The 27,848-nt window shown below is 38.2% G+C and overlaps 1 protein-coding gene across 1 annotated transcript; it reads right to left on the bottom strand.

Moving 5' to 3' along the window:
- Window positions 1–173: 173 nt before the first annotated feature.
- LOC140165741 (YEATS domain-containing protein 2-like) lies at window positions 174–25,297 on the bottom strand. The gene is made up of 16 exons (XM_072189059.1): window positions 25,230–25,297; window positions 20,218–20,381; window positions 18,565–18,662; window positions 17,578–17,679; window positions 16,964–17,317; window positions 14,844–14,962; window positions 13,484–13,645; window positions 12,478–12,589; window positions 12,006–12,050; window positions 7,297–10,414; window positions 5,751–5,969; window positions 5,079–5,195; window positions 3,965–4,206; window positions 3,447–3,521; window positions 1,930–2,003; window positions 174–993 (listed from the first exon to the last, which is right to left on the bottom strand). Exons 2-16 carry the CDS (start codon window positions 20,330–20,332, stop codon window positions 864–866), a joined length of 5,082 nt encoding a protein of 1,693 aa, XP_072045160.1. The 5' UTR covers window positions 20,333–20,381; window positions 25,230–25,297; the 3' UTR covers window positions 174–863.
- Window positions 25,298–27,848: the final 2,551 nt, after the last annotated feature.

The following is a 27,848-nucleotide window of genomic DNA, read 5'->3' as shown; positions in this document are numbered from 1 at the left end:
TCATCCCACCTACATACACTTTAAGTATAAATCATCAGATTTATAAAGTTTACTTTGAGTACTGTTAAATATCAAAAATATCAATTTTAATGATTTGCCATAAAATGTGTATTACATTGCTAATTTCAAAAATCAAAATTATTTGATATCAGAATGACATTCTTCAGATTCAGAATGCAATTCGATATGTCTGATGTGCTCTAATGTCCCACAATAAATACTGTCCAAACGTTCATACCCCTTCCCTTAAGGCCTTCTGTTTGTCAACCCTCGACATGTGAATGGTAAGTGGTGAGTACTGCTGTATAAGTGTAGATTTTTGTGCTTCATTTATTTTTGAAGTAAAACACACAAATGTATTCCTTTCACACATATAGGTCAATGTAAGGAAGCTGAGAATCACAAATTTATAACCTAGTGAATCAGTTCAAAATTGGCATAGCGTAAAGCCGCCAACAAATGATTCGCATAAAAATATCCACTTTCACAGTACTCCGGGTCCTCAATTTCTTTTTGCCTTTCTGTTTTCAGCTAACATGATTACTCTCTCAAAATGACAAGATTTATTGGGCACATTAGGCAGCTCCATTTGAATTCCATACACCCTGATAATGAATTTTTCACAGAGGGAAGGTGAGTTTCAATGGAGCTGCCTAATGTGTTCATTCCAGTTAAAATCCATACTCCCCCTGTGGAACATATTTCCAAAATCTTCCACAGGGTAGTGTGGATTTTAAATGGAATAGCGCATTCAGCATGTTGTAGCCTGTTTTAATTTAAGGGTAAGAATATTAAATTCTGTTTGGCTAGTAGCTATATTTCATTTTGTCGCATACTGTTATCAAACCAATTTGCATTTTGTCTCATGTTTGTTCATCCTTGTCTTCACATTCCGGCATTGGGATACCCAGGTACTTGTTAGTAAGAAAATCAAAACTCTTGCTTCTGTTGATGGCTTTGAATACATGTGTTGGTACTATCTCTGTCGGAAACCTGAAAATTGGATACAAAATTGGCATGATTTATTTAGTGTTCAGATGTTTTTATGCATGATTAGTGTTAAGACTGATTGTTTCTGCATATCGCTGTGAACACTGTGTAAGGGGTATAAACCATCCCTATATTTTATGAACTTGGCAAATTGATGAATCAAGAATTTTAAGCAAATTCACACTGTATTCATTTGAAATCACGGGTAACCAGTGTTCTCAAAATAGTAGAATGCCAAGATTCTTATTAGCCTTTTCGAGATATGATGGCTACAATAGGATGGCGCTGCATGAAGTGGGTCAAGTCTTTTGAATTTGCTGGGTTTTACCCAGATTGAAGACCGCCCTCCTTTTGTGTACGCCATACTTGGAAAAGGCTAACTGCAGCTGCCTGCTCAGGTACACCGTCACCAAGGTATGTGACTGGTGCACACCAAGTTCCTACATAGTATCAATGCTGCTACTGCACATGACTCACCAGCAGTGGTACTGTACTGGTACTACACTAGTACTGCACAGTACCAGCCAAGTACCTTGGCCACAGTGTACCTGTGCAGACAGCCACAACTGGAATCTTGTAGTGTATAAGTATTGCATGTAATTGGTGCACATTCTATAATATACATTTCAAATGAGTGCTCATAATTATTCTTAATTTCAAGAAGGACCGATGGCATGGTAGGTACCCAAAATTGTCAAATGCGTTTTATTCCAAACAGCAATTTTGTGCATTTGTCACTCTCCTGTGTTTATAGCGATATAACAAGTAGAATTCCTAATGCCATTCACAGACCACAGGGAGTGACCAAAAGAGAATTGCATTGAACAACATCACCCCCTGCCTGTACTGTAGTCCGTTTTCACTCTGAATATCTTTATGTGTCCGATTGCCACTTAACCACATGGCATTAACATTAAACCTAATATCAGCTAGACTCACCTATGGTCTTTACGATCACCATAGGCATTGGCAAATGAACCCCGCATCAAATCACTCAGGAAGTGCTTAGTGGCCTGCAATGAGAAAAAAGAAAATTAGAAAGGCCAAGAAGAACAAAATTAAATAAAGTGGTCATTTAAAGTCAAATGAAATGTTTAAGGTGGGACAGGTGTAATTAGATAGACCAAAATCATCATTTCATCAAAAATTGGTTTTTGTCATTTTTAGACACATTAATGTATGTAGTTTTCATAACATAAAAAAAAACCCGGAAAATTTATGCAATTTGTATAAAAAACGTGCTAATTACATCAAGAATCTATTATTTTCTTTGTTTACGAACCTGTTGCCTTGTGTTTTTCACACATTTCATTTTTTCACCAAAAGTCGACATTTGAAAAAATGCAGCTCCTAAAGTATACACCCTATAGACCTGAAAGTTGGCAGTTATGTTCTTTACACCATTATCTAGTGCAAGAACCTACTTCGAAATGTTTCTTGGATATTGATAAAATCAGATGACCAAATATGCCCATATTGGTACACACAAGATATCATTTTTTCCCAAAATCATAGGTGTTACACCTCCAACCCCACCTGATGTTTCTGGAAATAGACTCATGCACTAGATCTTTGCAAGAGCTTTATTTTGACACCTCAAGTGTCTCAATAGGACATTGTATAGTGGAGCTACATATTTTTGAAAAACTGCTAATATTCGCTAATTAAATATGCAAATTAGCTAATTAATATGCATACAATTTGAATTGAACCTGTTTTTCTACATTTAATTCTATACCTGTTACAATGAATCATGTAAAGAGTTTCTATGATCTTTCTATGATCTTTCCACACAAAAAAGTGTCAATTACACCTGTCCCACCTTAAGATACCAACATAAAAAACAGACATGTTTTTGGTGCATTACACAGGTATAGCATGGTGACAGCCAATACTCGCCTGGACTGTATTCCACTAAAGGGCAAATTCAATGTTGGCACCTAACATTCATAATCAAAATACTGGTTGAATCATATAAATAAGGGCACCAACCACACAGGGTTGTCACCACCCAAAGTTGAGTGCCAGCCAGTTTACTTCATACAAGAAAACACCTGTCTGGGACATGTGTGCCAATATTGACAAAACATGTGTTAACTACAACAATAGTGTGCCATGAACAATAAAGTGAATGTTATGGCAGCGGTGTATGTCACTGTAATTTTTAGTTTGATATGCATGTTGACGTTTAAAATTGTAGATTTTGGCCAAGATTTGTGATATTTACTAAATTCTGTACATAATCATACACTATTTGCTCAATTTTGTGCCAGTCTGAAGAAGTTTATTTTGATTGAGTGCCGCTTGGCAACTGCTAGTGGCGGTTACTGTCAACCGGTATAGTGACAACCCTGGTAATCCACCTTTGACACCCACCACTAAAGGGCATTGATTGAACACCACAGAGCACTGGAAATGTTAACTCTACAACACTAATAAGGAAGACATCAACTTACTGTAAAGATCATTTCTTGAGCAACATTTGAGTATGTGTCCTCAGCTATTTCCACAGGCTTGAACTGAACACCAATCTAAAGAAAGAAGAAACATAACAAAGGGCTTTATTAAGCTTTAGAACACTCCTCCGCATAATCTAGCAATCCCACACCCTTATTACCTTCCACTCAAATCACCCCAGCAGTGACCATCCCCAATATTGACCAAACAACACCACAGCACATATTATACACTTCGGAGTAACTACAGAATACCCCGCTCAGGGTGCCTAACCCTAACCCTAATCCTAAGCCTAAGCCTAACGCTGTGTTGGGAGGTGAGGTGGGTATTCTGTAGTTATGCCTACACTTCTATGAACAAACATCTTGGGGAACAAATCGAAAGTTTGATAACGCCCTATAAACAAAAGTGCATTTGCATTTTTGTCAAATTTTTATTGGAAAATCGGGGGAGGGGCTTTATTAGAGGTGCAGAGTTTAAATACGCAAGCAGCCTACATTTCAATTGTGGCACCTACCTGATGAGCAGTATCAGTGACTAATCTTGCCCCATTGCTTGGTGGCAGGTAGCATTTGATCCTGTTATTCTCCTCCTTGATTTCCTTCTTCCCCCGCACCTGTTTAGATTCCGTACTGATGTTAATAACATCTATTTCAATGTCGCTGTCATCATCATCAGCCCTGCCGAGGTCTTGCTGTTTTTCTTGCACTTTCTTGACAAATTCATGTGAGGTTGTGTAGGAAGTGTTTTGTATAAGACCTGCAAAGGTAAAGGTGAAAAGGTAAAGTCATGCGGGAGCAATGCCCACCTCTTTTGACTTGGTTTTGGGACCAAACTCCTTTGGAATTAACTTGTTGTGGGGGTTCGCTACACCTCCCGCACAACAAGTCTGTTTTACCTTCACAACAATATATTACAGTATTCTGGTACACCTGGGTGGAGAGGGACAATAGAGGTTAAGAGCCTTGTCTATTAAAGGCACAACACAATAGCACACTGCCGGGGTTTGAACCCGCAACCTTGAACCTTCCAATTATGAGTCTGAGCCTGTACCGTTACTAACATGGGCAAAAAGTGGTAATTATTACAACTGAACAAATACATGTAGGCTCAAATTCCCAACAAATATAGTAATAAACATGCGCCAAACAGAGAACTCAACTTAATTCCCCCAGCTGCTTAAGTCAGTCACTTTTGGGGGATACTTAAAACAATGAAATAAAAGTCAACATTAGGGATTTACACAATACAGTCTAAACATAAACATTTTTGGTATCTAAAGTCAAATCCTAATTGTAATTTGATTTAAACATTTGAAGGAGTTTAGTTGCACAGGTACATTGAAAAGGGGCGCTTAGATAGTTGTCACGTCCCCTATTCCATAGAGGGTGCTTATGAGATTGAATACGGTAATACAAAATAACTTACTTAAAAGAAGAAATGAATGAAATAACTTACTTAAAGGAAGGGAGGAAGAAAGAAAGAAAAAGAACAAAGGAAAGAAGAAGGAAAGACCAAAAAAGAAGGGAAGAAAGAAGAACTAAAAAATGGACTTATATGGGACATGGCCTAATTTGTCTTTAACTATAAATAAACGTGATTGTAACCATAGCAACTTATTGCCTCCTTACCTGCTGTTGATAGCCACTTTGTTGTACAACAATGTGGTGTCATATCTTCTCCTTCTTGAGGCGATTCAATTTCACCACAGATGTTACACCACTCTCTTGGTTTGGCCTCATTATTCCCTGTTAAAGAAATGTTATAATTCTAATCAGTAAACCTATATGTTGCAAACTATAATGCATCAAGGATCTAACGATAGCAGGAGGTCCTGTACTAACATACACAACTGGGGTTCATTTAACAAAGCCTGTAACCAATTGTATTATAATTTGTTATCCTCATGGTGCAGATGATATATTACAAAACTGATACAAAAATGAAGTACTACTGTAATTGAAAAGTGAAAAACAACTTTAAAGACACACATACACATGGAGCTCATTTCATAATCCCCTCTTGAACTTGGTTGCGGGGACACTAAAGTATAAAGGTTGTGTGTGAAATTATTGATTGGCTCCAAACAAAGGATGTGAACCGGTGTCATTCACCGTAATCATGGCGCAGTGCAGTCATTCAATCAAATGTTGTCATCAACCTATTTGATTGTAGTGCATTTGTTATGTGTGTGAGACGAACTGTCGTGGTAGATTGCAATCATGCTTTTGTTGAATGCATTTGAGTAGTCCGCCCTATATTTGCGGTATATGTCATATGCACAACTTCTATTTGAAGCTTACCAAGATCAGGAGGTGTATAACCGTGCCTTCTGCACCACCACATTATCTTCTTTGTGCTCCATTCATCAGCATCTCTCAGTTTCTTGGACCTTTTAGCTGCTTCTCTGGTGACATGTTTGATGGCAAGCGCCCTCTGCCACTCTGCTGCTCGTCTCTTACCAATATTCCATGAATAATAGTGCTCATCTGATGTTGCCATGAATGGATGCTCATTTTGAACTGCACAGAAAGGTAATGAATGAAATGTAATAATATCAAGCTAAATCATTCCGTGTTTGTGACCTGTTACAGTTAAAAGTACCTTTTGTCAGCCACAACATACACCAGGGTCTTAGCTAGCCACCCGCCTGGCCGTCATTTTAGACGGCCAGTTTGCTCCTGGGACGGGCAAAATTAATGCCTTTGACAGATGCTATATTATAAGAAGCTAATTGACCTTTTTAGTAAACCCAATTTGTAGAACAAGGCCATATCAGCACATATTTTCACTCTTTGAACCTCCAATAGGCTTTAGACGTCTGGTAAATGTTTTAAAGGTCAAATTAGGACAGGCAATTTTATTCAAATGACGGGCAACCCTCAATTTCTAGCTAAGACTCTGACATACACTCCCTTTTGTTAGAGCCAGCCATTTGAATTCCACCATAGATGCTACTTTAATTTTGTTCTCATTCTATAGAAATGTTGTGCATTCTATAATAATTATTGAAGGCTAATTTAAAAAGTCTGATGTCAGGGCAAAGGCATGGTGTGATTGGTTGGGGACATGAGCAGTATGGCATTTTTGGTCTGGTTGACAGGACGTCATACGCAAACTAGTCTTTTTAATTCGGTCTTCAATTATATATCAATGCCCTGAAAGCTCAGTCAGTATTTAGTTGTGACCCCTTTTTCACTATTTTGACCATTATGGGCATTTTCTTTGTTGTCTGTTAGATTCTAATGATTATTTACATGGTTTTGGGATCCCTGGATATATTTATGCAGTTTTTACGAGAATTGCCTGTTTTCCTGCTAGTTTAAGTGCTAATTTAGGAGGCGAGGGTGCTGTTCAGCCTAAAAGCTGTATGTATCCTTACTGAAATGTCATCATTTCTTATTATCAAATCAAAGTTATTAATAAATAACAGCATGTCTTCATTTGAACTCTCAAGCTTATTTCACTTATGCCTAGTACCCATTTGAAAATGTGTATATACGCTTCCATTGAATTACATGGTATACAAAGTTCATGTGTGTCTGGCAGGCAGACAGACACATTATGCACACTCAATGAAATAGCATGGCACTATTGATAAGATAGCAATCTTTTTGTTTGTATAACATGTCTGTCTGCCTGGTAAGCAACCAACCAACCAACCATGTTTATTCCCGTCTTGTCTCAAGTTGAGTGTAACATGGGCCGTATACACATGCATAGAAGGGTAAGTTGTCCGTATGCTTTTGACGCAACCTCGTAAATGCCCTGATGCAAACCTGCCACGAAATCCAAAATGGTGTTACTCTGAACTTAAGACAAGACACACTATATAACATGTTAACTCACCTCTATTTTTGTGCACCAATGGTATCTTTTCTGCAACTGTCTTCACTAAGTCATCCATGGTTTCTAATCCATACACACTAACTGGCCCCTCCCTGCTCCTCTTTCGTAGCTCAACCAACAAAGGATCCTCAGGCTCTTGACCTTTGTCCTTATCACTTTGAACACTAATAACTGGCGGTAAAGCTGATGTTAATATGATTGTTTGATGTCCAATTGTAGCAGGTGCTATCAGGGTGCTGGGTAAACTGGACCCTAGAATTGTACTTGAAGTAATAGGTTTTAATATTGTACTTGAAGGGCTAGTTCCAAACAACTTAGTGGATATGATGGACCCGGGAAAAGTACCAGGTGCCACAGGTCTTAACAATGTACCAGTGATGGTAGGTGTCAATATTGTGGCTGATGCACTGGGTGCTAGTAGTGTAGTAGGTGCACTTGGTACTACAAAGGTTCTTGGTGCAACAGTTACACAAGATGCCATGCTACTACTAGTAGCTTTGACAGGTGATATCACTTCTTGCTTGATCTGAATATTTTCAAGTGGTGATGTAGTCACTGCCAGTGGTAGTGTAGCTGACAATGATCCTGCCGCAGCAACAACTTGCCCAGATGGTGATGTCTTTGGCTGTGTGGTAGCCACTGGTGACACAAGTTCTCCAGGGGTTTGTACTTGGACTAGTCCATGACTTGTTACAACTGCTGTTGTTGGATGTGACACCGATTCCGTTGGAATAATGCTACTTACAGAGGCAAGTTGCGACTGGTTACCAGTTACTGGTCCTTGCTCTGATGTTGATGGGAGTCCAACTTGTCCTACCTTTTGTTTGACAGTCTCAGGTGGTTTGGGAATATCACTTGGTTCATCTTCCATTGGTTCTCTTTTCACTTCTTGGCTACTCTGTGGCATACCTTCAGGAGGTGAACCTTGATTGTCTGATGTTGTAATTGTAACTTCATGTGACAATGGCATCGGTGTCTGACCTGGCAGTTCTACAGGCAGACTGGCTGGCTGTTTCTCTGCATCTTTTTCAGGTACAACACTGACAAGTTGCACTTTGCCTTGTGGTGATATTATAGCTTGCGGTGCAGTTTGTGATGTCTGTCCAAGAATAATTGGCTGAGTGGCCCGGGATACTGCTTGTTGAATTGTCTTTACCTGTTGTAGTTTGGGTAAACTTGTTGTAGGGGACTGTAATACAACAGTTTGACAGGTTGCTGCTGGTATTGACTTTCCTGATCCTCCTTGAATGATACTAACAGTACTTGGTGGTTTCAATGTGCTAGATCCAAGCTGAGCTGCTAAAGCTACCTTTTGTGGTATCCCTGATTGACCTGCCACAGATATTCCTGTTACAGGCTGAGCATTCAGTTTGCCTGTTGATGGACTTCGTTGAACGAATACAACACCTCCAGATGGTGTCTTTGCCAGAGTTCCTTTCTCAGGAAGGATGGATATACCACTAGTAGGTACAGCAGGTGATGAAGTACTTCCTAGCTGAGATGAGAGTACTTTTGCTGCAGAAGGCCCAGTGGTCCTTTGTATTTGTATGATACCACCTGATGGTATTCCAGCAACTCTTGGTGCTTGACTTCTAGCTCCAACTAGAGCAGGTGCACTGACAGATTTCTGCGGTACAGCAAGTCTTGGTTTAGGTTGTGGTTGAACAGACCTGCTTGGTGATGGCACCTGTTGGATTTGAACAATGCTTCCAGGAGGAAGAGGAGGAACTATTGAACCTTGTGGCAGAATTAGAACATTGCTTGGTGATAAAAAAGAACTTTTGGTGGCTGGTGTTGGTTTTAAAGCTGCACCACCCTTGCCCTGAATTTGACTAGGTCCAGGTCTTCCACCTTTGCTTCCTACCAGCACACTTTGTCCAGATGCTTGTGCAAACACTTGCTGTGGTATGAGAATAACTTTGCCTTGCAAGTTTGGGTCAGTAGATTTTGCAGTGATATAGTATTGTGTGCCTGGTGGCGGATTTGGAATGAGAGGAAATGATGTTGGTGGGCCTTGAGTTGGTGACCCTAAAGGGGTAGTACGAGTTGGAATAACTTTGATACCACCTGCTGATCCAGGTTTGGGTTGAGTTGGTGCACTGACTGGAGCAGGTATCTTGCCAGGGCTTACAGCACCTGTCAGTTGCAAGGCTGCAGATAAGCTTTGTTGTGGAGAAACCTTTGTCACAGTTTGCATTTGACCCACTGGACTCATAATTTGAGTCACTGTTGGCAGAGGAGCTGCTGCTGCTGCAGCTGTACTAGATACTCCTCCAGCAATGATTGGTTGTGGAGACTTCAGTGTACTGCTTGTGAGCTGAGCTGTTGGTGACACATCTGCAACCAACTTTCCTTCTTGAATCCTAACGTTGAGAGCCCCTGTCTTGCCAGGTGATGTGGAGGCAGCTACGTCTGCCACATTGACTGCTGTGGCAGGTGGAGAAGATATACTTGGTGGACTATCTGTGGATACTGGTGTCTTATCACTGTCTGGCAAGGCAACCTTTGATGAAGGCACACCTGCATCAGATGGTTGAGTCACAACAGATGATGATGTCTTGGCAATAGTTGTTGTAATACCCTGTGAAGCCAATGCAATCTTTGCTTGGCTTCTTATAGGTCCCAGTGGAGGCATTACACGCACAAATCTACCTCCCTGCTGCTGTTGAACAGCAAGCTGCGCACCCACTGTTGGCTTAAGCTGTGTTTTACATGTTGCTCCAACACCACCAGTTCCAAAAACTCCACTAACAGCCCCACCTTGTTCTTTGATAGACATTGTACCAAGAGTGGTTCCCACTGCAGATTGTACAACTTGGGCCTTACTACTGGGTGGCAGCATGACATCAGAAGTGGGTGTTGGTGTTCCTTTACGACTGCCTTGCAAGGAAGGACTTGCAGCAGGAGATTGCTCCATTGGTGTAGATGGTGTCTTTGCTCTGTTGTCTGGTAGCAGCGGACTAGGTGTTGTTGGCATAACAACATTAGCACCAGGTGATGTTGGTTCTGGTTTACATCCTTCCTTGTATTTGACATTTGTTATTGTTGGAGTTGAAGGGCGTGACACAGGCTGCCCAGCTTCATCAAACAGGTATCGATCCAACTCAACATCTACAATCTGCAAAGATCAGATTTGTAAAAGAAACATTTGGTCTACAACTCAGTTTAAAAAATCAAAATAACAAAGGGCCGTGTAAGTGTACATAATACAGGGTTCGAGATTTGACCCTGGTTTCAAAATCTAATACCTTGCACAATTAGGCCACAAAATATAGATTTATGACCAATTTTTCTGAAAGGCCATTTTCGGGTGACAAATATTTTCACCATTCAACTTTGTATACCCACAGACCCAACAATATACAGTAATATGAGCCTTTACAGTATATTTTGCATCAGGTAATGATCATTGCTTTTTAATTCAACAGTATGAGTCCATTTCATGTGAGACAAGTTACTCAAAATATTGCAGTTTCAGACAAAAAATAAGCTTTGCACCAATATATCTACTACCGTATTCGTCCGAGTATAGTCCCACCCCCCATTTTTCGAAAAATTCCAGAAATAAGTTATTTGTTTTTTGGTTTTGGAGTGTCCCTGGACCTAGACCTAAATGCTAGGATCATTCAAATTCAATGCATTTTGAAATCATTAATAGAGTATGACATGAGTACAAATTATCAATTTTCATATTAAAAACACAAAACATCATGCAATTTTTTTTAGGTCAACCATGAATGATCCTAGCATTTAGGTCTAGGTCCAGGGACACTCCAAAACCAAAAAAAAAAAAATAACTTTTTTCAATTTAAGCTTTTAAAATTTCACATATTTTTGGTCTTTTTCAAATCCCATGAAAAAAATGTAGAGAGTGATAGACTTGAAAAGTTTATCTATTATGACTAAGATATATTCCAACGACTATATGGTATTCAAAGCAGCCAATCAGAAAAGCGGTTAGAAAAGTATGCGGAGTGCATTGATTGTGTATGATGGCACTCCGTGTACTATGTGCAGTCGATGGACATTCGCGTCTCATAGGATTGACTCATTTTTGGGCAAGTTGACGCATTTATATTTGGTTCTATTTTCCAACATTTTTAGTGATAATTTTGTTCTATAAACAGCAAAAATCACATTTTTTTCTTGTGTTTAAAATAGGTTAATAAATGCGTATCACTTGTTGATCGAGAAATTGTACTGAGATGTTGATGCATCTTAATGCTTTCCCCCCTTTGGGGCTTGTGCATTACACGTATCAACATCTCAGTACGCATGCATTATTTTGTACAATTTCACTCCCAATAAGTGATACACGATTATTAACCTATAATTAAAATTAGGTCAATCTGCATAACATTTTCGAAAAAGTTTTTGGTTCGTTTTTGGTTCTCTGCTATTGCGCAATCACATGACCGACATCTACTGTGCATGAACCAATTTGAGCCTAGATTTGCTTTTTGGTTCTCTGCTATTGCGCAATCACATGACCGACATCTACTGTGCATGAACCAATTTGAGCCTAGATTTGCTTTTTGGTTCTCTGCTATTGCGCAATCACATGACCGACATCTACTGTGCATGAACCAATTTGAGCCTAGATTTGCTTTTCCATTATCAAATCAAAAACAAATAAACACACCCTCACACACAAATACCCCACCCCCACACACGCATGCACCCATCTTACATATTATGTAAATACTCACTGTTTCAGCGCCCAGTGTTTGCAAACCTGTGTATGTTCTGTCCAACTGTAACAGAATGGAATCAAATCATAGATTAAAGGAGTATTTTGCCATTCTAGCATCCTCTTTTTATGATACGTTCCAATAGATATCCACCAAATAACTTATTCCCAACATTTCAGTTGATTCCAATTTTGTGTTTGTATGATTAGGTGTATTACAGTACACAAAGGCTTCATAGGCCACTTTAATTGTTGTAAACTCCTTCAAAATTTTGATAAAAGTACAGATTTCTGAAATGGGCATGATAACATTTGTGTATCTGATGTCACAAATATGACCAAATTGTGATGACCTTTCCCAAAATTTTAAAACAATGTGAATTGTAGAAACAGTATTTTTAAGTCGAGAATGAAAAAATATTAACTCTGAATATAAAAGAAAATAATACAACAGTAATAGGTAAGGACCAGTGCCCTTCATATTCTCTTACCTTTAGGTGATGGATAATGTCCACTTTCTTGTTGCGTGGATCCACAAAATGTAGCTGAACTCTAATAGGAAACTCTCCCCATCCTCTGCGAGTCAAATGGAATGGTGGCTCCCTAGAAACATCAATTGTCAAATCAAAGTTCAATCAAATACATTGCATGTGTAGATGTGTGTTTGTATTAACCTTTGCACGGTCATCTCAAAATGAGGTTCTACCCTCGAAGTGAGTGCTGTGTGTGCATACGCCTATCAAACGTGCGCTTTAATTACCACATACACTTTGCACAAGCCTTCTGGCACGTTGCCAGAAAAGTGTGAGGAAAAAAGAACACTTTTGCGCATGCGTTTGCAGGGAGAACCTCGTTTTGGTAGCAAGATGGCAGATCCATGCAAAAGGTGAATACAAAGGCAAATGAGGTCACACACATGAGAAATATCTGCACAGCAGTATATGCATGATTCCATGGTGTTTCTAGATGTAAAATGCCATAAGAGAGCATTGCAGCTAATTACATCAGTTGCTGGTAGGGCAAGTCTGCACTTGGATAGTAAAAACTTAACTATGGCCATGGTTGGATAGTAAAAATATGATTGTGTTTTCCACATTCTCGTTTGCCTGTGGTTATAAATGTGGTTGTATGTGGGGTGTGTGTATCAAACAGAAACCATATTAATTACATGAAAAAGTTGCTGTTCAAATTGGCAGGAAAATCAACATGACATGATATCACTTGTCGGTACCAATGTGTAAAAGGTTTTACCCAAACTGATCTTCAGCTAGATGGGGGTCATGTATTCAATGTAACATGAGCACAAATTGGGAGATTTATCAGCTCAATGCAGCTTATAATTATATCTAACATAGGCAACAAATGTTTGAGTGCTTAATGAAATGAAATGAAATGAAAAGAAAATGATTAATGATCTAACACATTTTCTATAATATGCATTTCCCGGTTTCACATCAATAATCCATGTCCCAGAGAAGAGGCAATATTTCTACTTACTTGACTTCCACCAAATCATTGGGTCTGTAGCTGGGATGCAGAAAGAACCAGATCTTCTTGACAAAGTGATCAATACGTGGCTCATTGTGAGGACCTCGCACATACACCATCCACTTGTGGGTTGATGGATCACTGTCTTCACGATTCTCTGGGCTGATGTATCTGACAAAATCAAAACAATCAGTGGCGTAACTAGGGGTTGTGGCGCACAAGGCAAGGATACAAAAAAGCAGCACCCGAACAGAAATGATTAATTGTTGACCCAATCTGTATTTTGCCTAGACCGCTCAAGAATCTAAAAAGTGGGGAGGGGTGATCGAAATTTTTTTTTAAAACAACATTTAAACATAGCTAGCCAATATGTTGACACCATACAATACTGCAACAGTGGCAATTTTATTTTTTTGTTCAGTTCTATTGTTGACCCCATTTTTTTAATCATCGCCATTTAAGTGCCCCCCCCCCTTGCTACAATACACCACTGAAAACAATCTCCCAAAGCCATTGACAAAAGGAGAGGATTAGTCTCTAAATCACTGCCTATGAAGCCTTATTAGAAGGGAACATGGGATAACAGTATAATGCTTTCATATAACTTAAGAAATCTATCTGTTCATGGATAATGACACAGAGAAGGTGACAAAGATTAAACAGGTAAAATAAAACATTCTTATCGTATAATAAATTTGTATTCTAGTGGGAGAAATGAAACAGAAATAATTGTTTTCCCTACCCACAAACAAACATGCATCATACTTCTGATGACCCACAGGTGATGAAAGTGCCAAAAGCAAGAATTCAAGTCAGTATGGGGGCCAGCCCCCTGAAATTTCTGTATCGTTGGACAGAGCACTTTTGGCTATGTGGCCTCCCTACTGAGTACAATTAAATTATAATTCTATAATTAAAGACAGAGATAAAAACAATTTATCGCGTCTGATGTCACTGTCAATTACGATCCCTGATTGGTTTACACAGGTTAATCAGCTGCAGAAAGGAAGACCGATCTATCTGGTGCTGATCGGAGAAAAGGAATAGCAGCAAATGGCGAAAAATTACATTACTTTTACAAGGCAAAAAGCAGCTTTTCTAGGCATTGTGGACATGGTGCCTTCACCAAAGAAAGTTTCCTACGATAAAGACCTAACTTTTGAGATGGTTTGCATGTCGAAAGGTGCAAAATTAACAATAAGGCGCCCGGTTATAAATCCGCGTTCAGCAAGTCGTCATCACGATACAAACCGTGCTCGAGTTTGATTGACAGGTGACGTCAGACGCGATAAATTCTTTGTCTTTCATTTTACCTATACAATCAACATAGTAAAAACAAACATGTACACATGTGGAGAGGAATTCTTACTTGGATACGTTGCCAACAATAATCCTCTTTTTGACATGAAACCTTGAGCCATCTTCTTCACAAGTCTGTGGTATTATTGGTTTCGGTGTTGGTAATGGTGGGCCAACTCCAAATGTGTTCTACATTTCAAAAGCAATTTAAAATTGATGAAGAGTTATATCAATGTTTTTCAATCAAATCAAGATGTTGATTCAGCGGGGTTACTTCTAATTGTTTGACCTACTACTGATAACATTTCAACAATGCATCATGGATTGAAAGGCAAAAAAGAAGTATGTTTCAAAGCTGCTGTGTGTGTTCATTTTGCGGTGTACATTTGTCTTGCAGAAATTAACCCATTCATTTTTCTTCACATTTGTTTTTTAAATACATAAATATTGGTAAATAAATGTTGAAAACAGTTTGTTGGAAGAATTGTGTGATTAACACTTTAAATTATCAAAAATGTTTTATTATAAGTATAAGAATATAAGTTTTGAAAGTTTTGTAAATTGAATATTTACTGCGTTGAAATGCATTTCTCTCTGATTGGTTGCGGAGGCGATCTGCTGTTGCTGAGTGGAAATTTATGAAAGAACTTTGTGCCATATGCGTTGTTAGCTCTGACTTTGCAACATCACGGTAGTACGAGCTTGTCAAATGTTTACTGCAAAATATTATAATCACATATAACTGCCAACACTTGAAACTTATAAAACGGGACACCTCCAGCCTCAAATTTTATTTTTCTGCTCTCTACACCATACCTGCCAACATTGTAAAAATAAAAATCTGTACAGGGTGCGCGCGAAGCATGCGCTCACCCGTAATGCCACATACTTGCCAACCTTTGGAACTAAGGTCGTGTGTCTAATTAGAGTGAAGCGAAACAAAACTTTGGAAAAAAGAAGTTAAATTACTTGTTATTCAAGGTTGGAAACCAGGGAAATACTGCTACTAACAAAAAATATAAAGTTTTTTTTTTAATTTAAAAAAAATTAAATTTTTTTCTTTTAATTTTTAAAAATAAAAGTTTTTGGCAACTTTAGAGAACCACTGGACCTATTCTGAAGTGCTAGGATCATTCACAGGTAATTTGAAAAAAAATTACGAAAAAACTAGTTTGTTATCCTTACTATGTAAACCATTAACTAATGTTTACCTCTTCATGTATCACATATTATAGATGCATTGGTTTTCCATCCATTTATATGTGCTACATGAAGAGGTAAATATTGGTTAATGGTTTGCATATTAAGAATAACAAACTGTAATTTTTTTCCAATTAAAAAAAAATTTACTGTGAATGATCCTTATGATCCTAGCACTTCAGAATGGGTCCAGTGGTTCGCCAAAGTTGCCGGGAAAAAAAATTGCATTTTCAAAAATTGGATTTTTCTGATTTTTGTGACCTTTGACCTCAAATATCGGAATGAATCCGATTAAATCAGAACGGTTGGCAGGTCTGCTACACTCTACAAAATACAGTTATTCCCCTTACTAGATTCAGAAATGGATAAGAACTGCACTTTATAGTCTCTTTAGAAGTCATCAAGCATTTATTTGGTTTCTGTGGAGTTTCAATGTTTGATTTTGCATGTATTGAACATGCGGGCTACCATGAGATTGTGACGATCGTCAATGGAAATCATGTGGAAATCCCGGGTTTTTTTTCTCACAGGAGCACCATTTTTTACCCTGGAATAAAAAAAACAAGACATGTCCCGTTTTTTACTGTTCAGACACACAGAAAACAGGACAAATCCTCATAAAATGGGATAGTTGGCAGGTATGTAATCCTACTAATTCACCAGTGAAGTGGTTACATAATTACTTGATAACTGGATGACACACTTTTTGGAATGATGGTACATGCCGTACACTTTGTGTGGCGATCATTTTGACTGTGGTTCAGGACCCAAGTAATCCAGTTAACATAGTGATAATTGTCTTACACATAACACTTCACTGGCTAAGCGTCATTGAAATTGATTTGATTTATGACTCCCATTTGAATCTTTTGAACTAGTTCACTTGCATTGTTCTTTTGAAAGTCTTGAACAGAGTTTCAGTAATCTCAAAAAGATATGTCACTTTCAGAACATGCAAGGCCTGTATTATACAATGCTTCATTTGCATACCTGTCCAGTGTTTCGTGGCCCTTTAGTACCTGGCATGGAAAGCGCCAAATCCTGACTATCGGTAAGACTCAATTTTTCAGAATCTGGTGTTGAACATCCACTTAGCAACTCTGCGATATCTCCATTCAACATGGGGGTGTGCGGTGTCTGTGGGCGATTGCCATCATCCATTATCATGTCTCCATTAGATTCATCAATCAATGCAGCTAAGTCTGCTGCATCAGCTATACCAGAGGTCATGTCACCTTCATTGTTGCTGGTAATGGAAGGGCTAGAAGATGGTGGTGGTTGGGTTTGTTTAATCACTCTTTGGATGGCAGGATGATTCACATCTATTTTACCTCGTTTTGAATGCTGGGAAAAAACAAGCAAATTAATACCATAGCTGTATGGAGAATTTGAATCAATCAATCAATCAATCAATCAATCAATCAATCAATCAATCAATCAATGGTAAACAAAATATGCAATAGTCATAGGGCTACATTTTTTTGCAATCACCATCTGATAAAGTTTCATGAGAAGTGGGCTTTTTATTGCAATATTTGTTGAGAAGCTTTCTAAATTGCATTTCACCTAAAATATAATTAACACATACATCAGACCTGACTTACCTCCCCTCTTGATATAGCTGGATAACTGGACACGTTTCCATAGTAACTGGCCACTATGCAAGCACGTAACTTGTCTAATACGGCTCTAGCTTGATGAATTCTCTACAAGCAGAATGATATAATCAAATGAATTGTGTTATATCCTACATCTATATTGAACATTTAATAAATATACTTAAAGCCATGATTTCTCTGTGATACGGAAAAACAGAAAAATTCACGGAATTCGGGGTTTGCTCACGGAAATTTGAAAATGCCACAAAATACTATAGTGAAAAACTGTGTAAAATCTCTAACTTTTGTGTTGATTTGTAAAAGAAAACAAAGAAAAGTGATAATTTAGCAGTAATCAACCATTAAACAATCCATTTATTCTAGGCCTATGATGCAAGATTCTGGCCGCTACAGCTATCGGAAGTACACACAAACGTGACACAAGACAATTGATGATGCTTAATTTTAATGGGGATGTTGAGGGGAGACTACAGTAAAAAGATATAATTATATAAGACAAATTATACTTTTAAAAACATGCTTGTATTCACTTTTCAGTGCTTTATAATGTAAAACGGAAAATCATGGAATCGTCCAATTTGCAACACGGAATTAAAATTTTGTAACACAGAAAAATCATGGCTTTAAATATACTGACATACCTTATTGAAAATATAGCTGGAAGCTCATGCTGTTAGCTTTAATTTTTGCCTAAGCATAGTTTATACCACATTTACGATAAGCGGCAAGGGGTTTCTGGGACCAGGACTCAAAAGGATGCAAGGATATCACATTTTGTTCAAATATTTTTTGATGATTTGAGTATCATATTTTTGAGGACTTTTGCATAGAGTCAGCATAAATTATGCTAATTACTTACAAATTTACATACTTTTTGCTGAAAAACTAATCAGGTGAGAAGCAGGTGGACATTGTCCACTGGACAATAATATTGAGTTTAAATGCGACATAAATATTAATTCTCTTACTTACCTCATCAATCAATATAACTTCTTTTTCTTTATGTCTCATCTCAATATCAAACTGTTTCCTAATAATCATCTCAATTCTTTTTACTGTGGCATCTTTAGCTGCAGGGTACAAAAACACAAGAACATTGTCATTACAGAGCCTACAGGTGATATTTGAATACCTGAATAAAGAAACGACCCAAGTCCATCATACATTGTTTTTGACAGGAAAAAAACCCCAAAATTTCATATTTTCTTTGATGAGCTTTTGGTTTTTGGGACAAGTTATTTGCAAATACTAAATGCAAAACAGTACTTTGCATGATCACCTGGGTTTGCGTTAATTCACAGGGTTTCTTTAAAGTTTCGGGACTTGGGTCATTTCTGGAAACACACATACTTGGGTCATTTCTTGAATCACATGCTGTCTCCCTAGTATAGCCTAACACACAAGGTCTTAGCCAGCCATGCGTCCACCCGTCTTTAAGACGGGCTAATCTAATTTTAGACAGGTGGATTTAATGGATTTTACAGATGTGATAGCTCTAAAATAGATGATTTTAAGGTTATATGAACATGAGACTAATTCAGAGTGAAATGTAAAGGCCAAATCAGGACATATTTGACCCCAGTGACTCTTCCATGGGTATAAACAAGTTGTTTTATATTTGAAGGTCAAATTTTGGTATCTGCTTGGACGGGTGGTTTCTGATTTCTGGCTAAGACTCTGCTAACACATGTGTGAGAGAGGATGCAAATTGTTATGCATTCCCTCTCAAACATCACCAAACCCAATCTGGCCCGACCACAACAAAAACCTGCCTGCTCACCTTTTTTGGCTAAAAGTAGACTGACTTTTGAGCCCATACTAGTATTTATTGATTGAGCTATGATTTTCAAATATTTGATGAGACACAGTTTTCCCTATGAAAACTCATAGGAAGACCAATAAGTATTGGGTGTAAAGCATTCCTATTTTATCATGATTGTGTTTTGGATCCAATATTTTCACACACTTGGATTCATCAAAACAATCAATGAAAATTGTTCTATGCAAGTAAAATCAGCTGTTTTGGACAAAAAGTAGATTTATTTTGACTGAAAAAAATGTGAGCAAAGTGAGGAAAAAATTGCTACAGTGGCATAGCTAGGGGAGGACAAGGGAGGGTACGAGCCCTGGGTGCCATCTTAAGGGGGCACCAAATTAATCTAATCAGCATAGATTCTGCGCCCCCTCCAAGCGGTAAAAGTCAAAATTTGTGCGCACAATATCAATTTGAAAAATCTAATTAGGACCAAAATTCAACTTGATTATAACCAAATTAATGGTACTTGTGTAAATTTTTGCATGCAATTGTTTCAAGGAGGGGGTCACCACCATGCATCTTTGCTCCTGAGCACCACAACCCCTAATTATGCCACTGTTTGCAAAAAAAATACCTGCCCAACCGGCCAAGCCTACTTTACTTTTAAGTAGGTCCTTGTTTTTTTTGTTACCTAATTACACAACTAGTGTTTTTTGGCCTAATGATAATTGTACAAATTAATTAATACCCCCAGGGGCGTTAATTGAGGATGGTATACAGGAAAACATGTTGACTGCTTTCTATACACATATTCAATATAATTATATCAAATTTGGGGTTGACAGACATTGTGTGATTTGAGAGCTTACCATCTTTTTCTAGAAGTCTCACACGTTTACTGGATGTGACTGGCGCCACCATTTCATAATCAGGATCCTGATCATTAGCTTTAGACATCTCATCAGCACTTCGCTTGGTTGCCATGGTGAAAGAGTACTAAAATACTCCCTGGTTTTCCAATGATAATGTTTACCTTTTCAAGACAAAATAAAACTGAAAAACAAGAGTACCGGTTGTAGTTTTGTGTTATCATAAAATACAGCAAATCACTTTTTCTGTAAGAGTTAGTCCGAATAATCAGACCCAGAACAAAATATTAATTTCTGACATGATCCTGTTCTGGGTCTGAACTGTTTCCATATGAAATCTTGATGGCAAATAGGACAAAAGAAGCACATGGTTCTACTTGACAGCTTTTTAATCCCTATTCATGTTACATGAATCACGCTATTGTGGACCATCCTTCTGATACTTGAGTGTTTGGACAAGCGGAACGGTCTTTTGTCTAACCTCTCTGTTTGTAAACAAACCAGGAGGTCGAAATCGTCCTCCTCGCCGAATACTAAAGTCAGCGTAATAGTACGGCACTATGTAAGAGTATGGCTAACCAGAGTGTCAACAGCTCGAAATGGTATCCTGCCAGAATAAAATGATGTTTACAAGCTTATGTATTTATCCGTAGCTGATCTACAGCTTCATCCCTCCCAACTTTTATCATTGTTGATATTATTTTGGTATCATATAATAGATCATAATTTTCTCATTACTATCCTGAATTTTGACACTCCAAATCGATGAATTTCTGAAGAAATTGTTAAAAAAATAGTCAATTTGTGGTTAGCAATTTCACACAGCTGAGTATTGTGGTAGCCAAGAAATGAAATCGGGATGGATTTGAGACATTTCACCCCGATACCAGTAAAAATATACCAAAATATACAGGGTGCTACAATGATCTATAAACTTAAAACAAAAATAAAGAAATTTATTTGCACAAGAGGCGAAATAAATAAAAAAGCATGAACTACTGGGACAGCGGAAAATCTAGAGGTGAATGACATCATTAATCTCTTGAACTTTTGCTTTGTGTTTAGAGAGAAATACTACCAACAGAAGGATGGATGCGCAATGGGCAGTCCTTGTAGTCCCCTGATGGCCAACGCGTATATATGGAGTATTTTGAAAAGCGAGCTTTGTCATCCGCTCCTCATCCACCACGCATGTGGGTTCGCTATGTCAACGACACATTCTGCGTTATAAAAACTTTCGGCAGAACTTTGACGATAATTTTGCCTTTTGGGACACTAAAATGCATTCGATCCTTAATTTTGTTTCAACCAAGTCTTAAATTAGCAAGCACAATATTAGGTTGGTACCACTTTTATAAACATTGATGAAATTTTTAAGAAAAAGTTTCTTACTGAAGTTACCGGCACAAATCGTTAAGTGTGTATTTCCCATTGACATCCAAAATGGCGTAAGCCAGTCCTAAACATATAGGTATGAGAGGGAAACGTCAGTTAACACATTTGCTAGTCAGCCAAAATGGCCTAAAACGGCAATACAAATTTACATTGAAATTTAAAAGAACCGCTTGCTCAAGGAAACCTACATAAATATGTTGTCTATACTTCACTTGACCCAAATATATGATTTTTTTGGTGATGAGAGACTCGCACATGGAATTTCAGAGGGATTTTGATAGCAGTTCCATTTAAAAAAGCTGCTATCGTCATGAGACCAAGATCTAGAAACACCCCCGAAATGCTTTTTTGGGGAATTTTGCTAGCTGAATCTTTTTGACATGTTGATGAAAGTCAATCTTTGACTAGATGTATTCTTTGCTACGGAAAGTGCTATGACAAAAAGGTTTTCAGTGTTGGCTTTCTTTACTCAAGGGCTTTAATTTGATATATAAAATGATGCAGTATGATGGCAAATTTGAATTCACCTGGCATACTTAAAACATAGGTACGGCGTATATTAATAAATAAGCATTTATAATGCGCCATAGGACTGGCAAGCGAGTCTAATAAAATCACATGACTTTCAATAATTTTTTTGAAAAAAAACATGTGATTTAAATCGAGCAACCCTGTCCCATGCGTGTCCAAAGTCATCCCATTACGGGTCCCAGTGTCAGGCCAGGTTTACGGTACTCAATAGCCCTAGAACTCTGGCCATAGTATCCGTTTTTACTTCCACTAGGGCCAGAGCAGGCACTTACATTGAAAAATTTGTTGGAGATGCTTGAACGATCCAGTACAAAAAATCAATGCTTGATCGAACCAATACAAATGTGTGTCAGGTCACTAATTAACATGATAAAACCCACTTGAGAACACACTATCGGCAGTCATTTCTATAGATGCATTTATACTCGATCGCTTTTGCAGAAATCTGAATCGCACGCATGATCAGTGTACTAAATCACCGTCATATTTGCCTGCTGAGCATGCGCATGAATCGTTGTTTTTCAAAAGCGACACGTAGTCTAGAATTGCACACATAACTTGTGCAGTTAACGACAATGATTCAGTCTGATGATGAGTAACCTATGCCTGGTATAAACACAGCTTTACACAATGACTAATTTACATAGGCACAAAAGACCATGTTCATGTACCGTTACTCAGCCAAACACGGCAGAGTAGGTCCCGGATGTTCGGTACATGTTCCTATCTCGTCAATGTTATACCCATACTGCGGAAACATGGCATGTTGCCTCAGGGGATCGACGCTAAGTCAGGTACCGCGTGAGCAAACTCAAAATAGCGCAAACAGCGCGGCGTATACAAAAGAAACTTCACGCAGTAAGATAAGCGATGTCGCGGTCGCCAGGTCTGTACTAGTTCACCACGTAAACTTGTATGGCTCAAAATTCGGACCGCTCGCCAATAACAGATAGTATCAGTTTGTGAATGAGGACATCGTATAAGTTCCTTGTACTAGGTCTGTACGCTGTACCGGCGTCAGCTGAAAACTCGCACATCTGTATATATTTTGCACCTGTCTTCAGTTTCATGCTACGTTTATTGTTCCGGCCCATGCACACCACGCAGTGCGCCTGTTCTCACTCATGTGAGCATTGCACTTTTAAGGAAGGAAGGAAGGAAGGAAGGCACAGGCATGAAAAATTCCAATCTGTGTATTAATAATCTAAGGTTATACCTTTCCAACAAGGAAAGAGATCAATCAAAGGGCTATTTCATTATAAATGACACGTTCACAAAAATGGCTTTTATCATATCTGGTTGATATAATTAGGGTGATAATGCAGTGTTATTAACTTAATTCTAAGTATGCCACAAACTACAAGCTACATGAGCAATTTTACAGAATTCTGTCTATTTTTGTATAAAAAATTGCCAAAAGGTACATTTTAACCCAATTTTGGAGTCCCATTTCATTTTGCCCATGTATTCTGAATTAATTCTTTGAAAAATTAGGTACATTCTATGGCAATGTGCTTGTTGCAATGAAAATATGATATGTGTGGAACATCATGCAAGTTGAATGGTGAAAATTGGTGCAAAAATGTTAAAATTCAGAGATTCTTGCAAAATTGGCATTTTATGCTAAATAAAAAAATGAGTGTCCTCTCCAATTCATGCCTCCATTTTTGTTAACATTAAAGAGGAAATATAAACCCTTACCCTACCTGTATAATCTGTGTTATATTACCAATTGATGGGACAGGGCACTGATTGAGGAATTCATTTATTTTACATACAGTAGACCACTTGTTCTTGATACCACAGTTCCGCGTTAAAAATTTGTCCTCTCCAGAACTGAAGTTAATTACTAATTGTTGAAATAAGAAGGATTATATCATAGAATGTGAAATTTGTAGAGGAAGAGTGGTCTTCCTTCTACCAAGGTGGCACATGATTTGGTATTTGTTGCATTTTTGCAAGCCTGTATCCACGATTCTGTTTGCAATTTAACAAATGTCCTCTCCAGCACAATTATGTCATTTCCATGAATTGGTAAACAAACTAAAAAATAAAAATTTCAAAGAGCCAAACCCACAAGAAATTTTTGCATTTTATTGCAAATTATGCTTACAAACCACTTTAGTGTTCAAATTATTGTCCAGTTGTTGAGAACACATATGATATTATTCTGCATTGAACTTCGGTTAGCTAAAAATTGCAATATTCCTAATTTAACCAGAATATTAACCCTGTTTGTAGTGGATTTTAAATGCTGGGGATCTTTTATGCAATAATATTGATGCAATAATATTGATGCAGCTATTTCTAAAGTTAAAGTATGCTTTATTATGTGTTAAAAATGTGTCCTATCCAGAACAAATGACACAGGAGGGTCTTTTATTTTAGGTTTTCCATGACTAGTACAACAGATTGACGAGAATACTCACTTATGCATCAGTGTAGCTATTGGGCAGGACAAAATGACTATTTCATGAATTTTTCATGTGAAGATAAAGTTTATCCTTAAAATATGTAGTAATTTTGCACCATTTATCTGGATTAGTATCAATTTACTAATTGTTTTATATTGAAACTGGCATATTTAAGACACTGAAGTGTAAAGGAACATACAACAATTATTACAGACTAAATATGAATAAGTATGAACCCAATGTTGGTTACATATACTCTTTCAAAGTTGTGTATTAAATTGTTTAAAAAATGTCCCTCCAGACGGCAGCTATGTTTTACACAGCAAAAATTCAATTTAATTTTTTAATGGTTCCTGAGGGTTTGACGCTCTAATATTTTGAGAATTATTGACACACCATCTGAACTTTGAAATGATAATGAATTTGCATGAAATAAATGAGTTTGAATTTTGACCCCTTTTGGGACTCAATGTTGTCATTTATAATGAAATAGCCCCAAAGTAATTATGGTAAAGCCTGTCGAATTCGGAAGTCATGAAATCGAAGGTAAACAAAACTGCGTCAATCAGGCCAATTTCATTGGTCAAAGATTCCTTAGATTAAACAAATATACAAAACAATACATAACTTCACGCTTAGTTTTAACACCAACAACATAGTTTGTTTACCTACTGTAGAATTTCGACTTGTTTCGCCTTACATTATCATTATGTGGTTTTTTCCAAATTTATGAGTAGCACTTTCCGACACCACCATAGAGTAGGTTATTAATATTAATGAAGTGACGTCATGCTGACGCACTATGTTTCGTTACGGAAGCACACCACTAAAATAATCGTCCCCAACGCACTGAATGGTCTATTGTTCTATTGTGTCCGATTTGAGCGCTGACATATTGGAAAATGTTGCCAATCAATATTCATGAGAGTGTACATTCAACGTCCAATTTTCGAAATTGGGTGACTTGTGCTTGGCAGGTGTAAAATACATCTGACTGAGCGTTTTAAATACGTACGGTATACACCTAGGTTTCATTATCATTGAGGTATAGGACTTTTTATTTTTTTGGAGGAGAGCAGATAAGGCAACTACTTGATTATATTTCTACATGTTCATACTACATACTCTGAAAATTTTAGAAAATTCGCACGAGTCCGTTTTTTTTAAATCACATTTTTGTTCCTAAAATGGGGTTATAGCGCCCTCAACGGGCACTCTCTCCATAGGGCTACATGTAAAGACCAGTTATAGACAACTGGCCCTCAAATAAAACGGACTCGTGCGAATTTCCTCAAATTTTGCATATGATGTAGATTTAACATCTGGAATGTAATGCAAGTGATGTCGTTGCTGCTCTCCTAAATTCATTTTTAAAATGTCCGCCCCAGACCAAGGTGGGTAACGCATAAAGGCATTGAGGGGGCGCAACACTAAATAAGCGGCCCATAGGATAACGTGTGATTTTGGCCTACTTCGAGCGCCATTCCTGGCGTCCCTGCAATACTTGACAAAATAAATTTGGTATAAAAATAAAGGGCTGTTTCTGTAGATGCCAAAACGTTTGTCCGCAGATATCGATGACCGTTGACTTTTTTCGCTATTTCAAGCGGTGCAAAAAATATGGCCTAAAAATATACTAAACTAGATTTCGCGGTTCTCGGGTTGGGCGCGGCGGGTCTCGTGATAGGCCTATCTCTAATTACCCAACACCCGTTACCCATAATACTTGTCCTAACCTTTCAAACTACTACGATATGCGTCGCGCAATGATGGCTACCCATAATCTGAAACCCATCGTTCGCTTCTTTCAAACCCTGTCCTGCTACCACTTTTGAGGACCCCAAAATACCCCGAAATACAACGCAAACGGGTTATACCATAACTGATGATTTTTATGTTAATCCTGTCTTGAAAATAGGCCTATTGGTCCGATGAGATGCACCTGTTACGCTTAACCTATTGGTCCGATAAGATGCACCTGTTAGTCACACTGTAATGCTTTTCCGAATAGCGCACTGTACTCCGCGCACACTCCCGTTGATACTCGCGATAGCGCACCGCGAAAGCACGCGATGATAGTGCACCGCGTGAACGCTAAACGCAGCTGGACGCGATCGCGATAGCGCGCGGACAGAGGACGGACGGACGGACGGACGGACGGACACGCCGTAATTAGTATTAAGATTCACCACTCACATTTCAAAATCGGAAGTTGTCTTCATCCGCCACAGAGAATTGCTTTTGAGATAAAATGTCCGGTTTTTTCTGCATGTTATCATTAAAGACACTTGTCAAATTCATATGAGCTGATATTGAGTGATTTAAAGTGAACCTGTCGGTAGATATGGTCGCTACAATCTCATACTCACTATGGACTATATTAGCCGAATTTCGTTCTTACATAAAATGCGTAGTGATTTAGTGTTGCGCCCCCTTGACATCATCGAATGGCTGCCTATAGGCTAGTGCTGTTGGTGGGCGCACACCACTAAATAATCGCCCCATTGAAATACGTGTAAAAACACCGGTTTTCTTTGCTCGTTTTGAGGCCTTTTCGGCGCTTTCTGAGAAATTTAATGATAACCAGTCGATTGCAAATCGATGAAAGTTTAACATATGTTTCAATGTATGGGTAGTCTTCCACCTCGTTTTCGCGGTAGGAGCCACTAAACAGCGCCCTCACTGTTTTTGACATGCTCTCTAGACTGTAAACCTGTTTCGGCCCATTTTTTAATACGCGGACCTATTTTCTCGATAATTATAAAAATGCGACTTTTTTAGTGATTCAAATTCATGCACAGGCTTTACACTTTTATTTAAGCTATAATTCACCACTCTTTCTGATTATTAGTCCAAAGAGCAGCCCATAATACCTCAAAAACTTTCTGTATTTTACCGGAACTCAGTAGGGTTGCACAAATGGCGCATTGATTTAGAGGTGTGCTCCCTTCAAGTTATGCCTATGGGGGGGGGGGGGGCTGTGTTTAGTTTCTATAATAATTATTATAAGGCCTACATTTATTTGTCATTCCTTTCTTTTCCTTTCTCTGTACTTATTCTTTCCTTGCTAAAGTATCACTCCCTCTTCTTATCTCCCTTCCCTTCTTCATCCCCATCTTCCATTTATTTTTTCTCTTCATTTCTTCCTCTTTCTCTCTTTCTCCAGTCCCCTCTCATTCTTCATATCCCCTCATGATCCTCATCCACCTCTTCCTCCCTCCTCCCCTCCCAAGACCTCTCACAGTACGCCACTGTTTATGACATTCTCCTTCTTAAAATAAAATAAAATGT

Source organism: Amphiura filiformis, chromosome 12 (assembly GCF_039555335.1).
Source record: "Amphiura filiformis chromosome 12, Afil_fr2py, whole genome shotgun sequence".
NCBI lineage: Eukaryota > Metazoa > Echinodermata > Ophiuroidea > Amphilepidida > Amphiuridae > Amphiura > Amphiura filiformis.
This window is presented reverse-complemented; position numbering and strand designations above follow the sequence as displayed.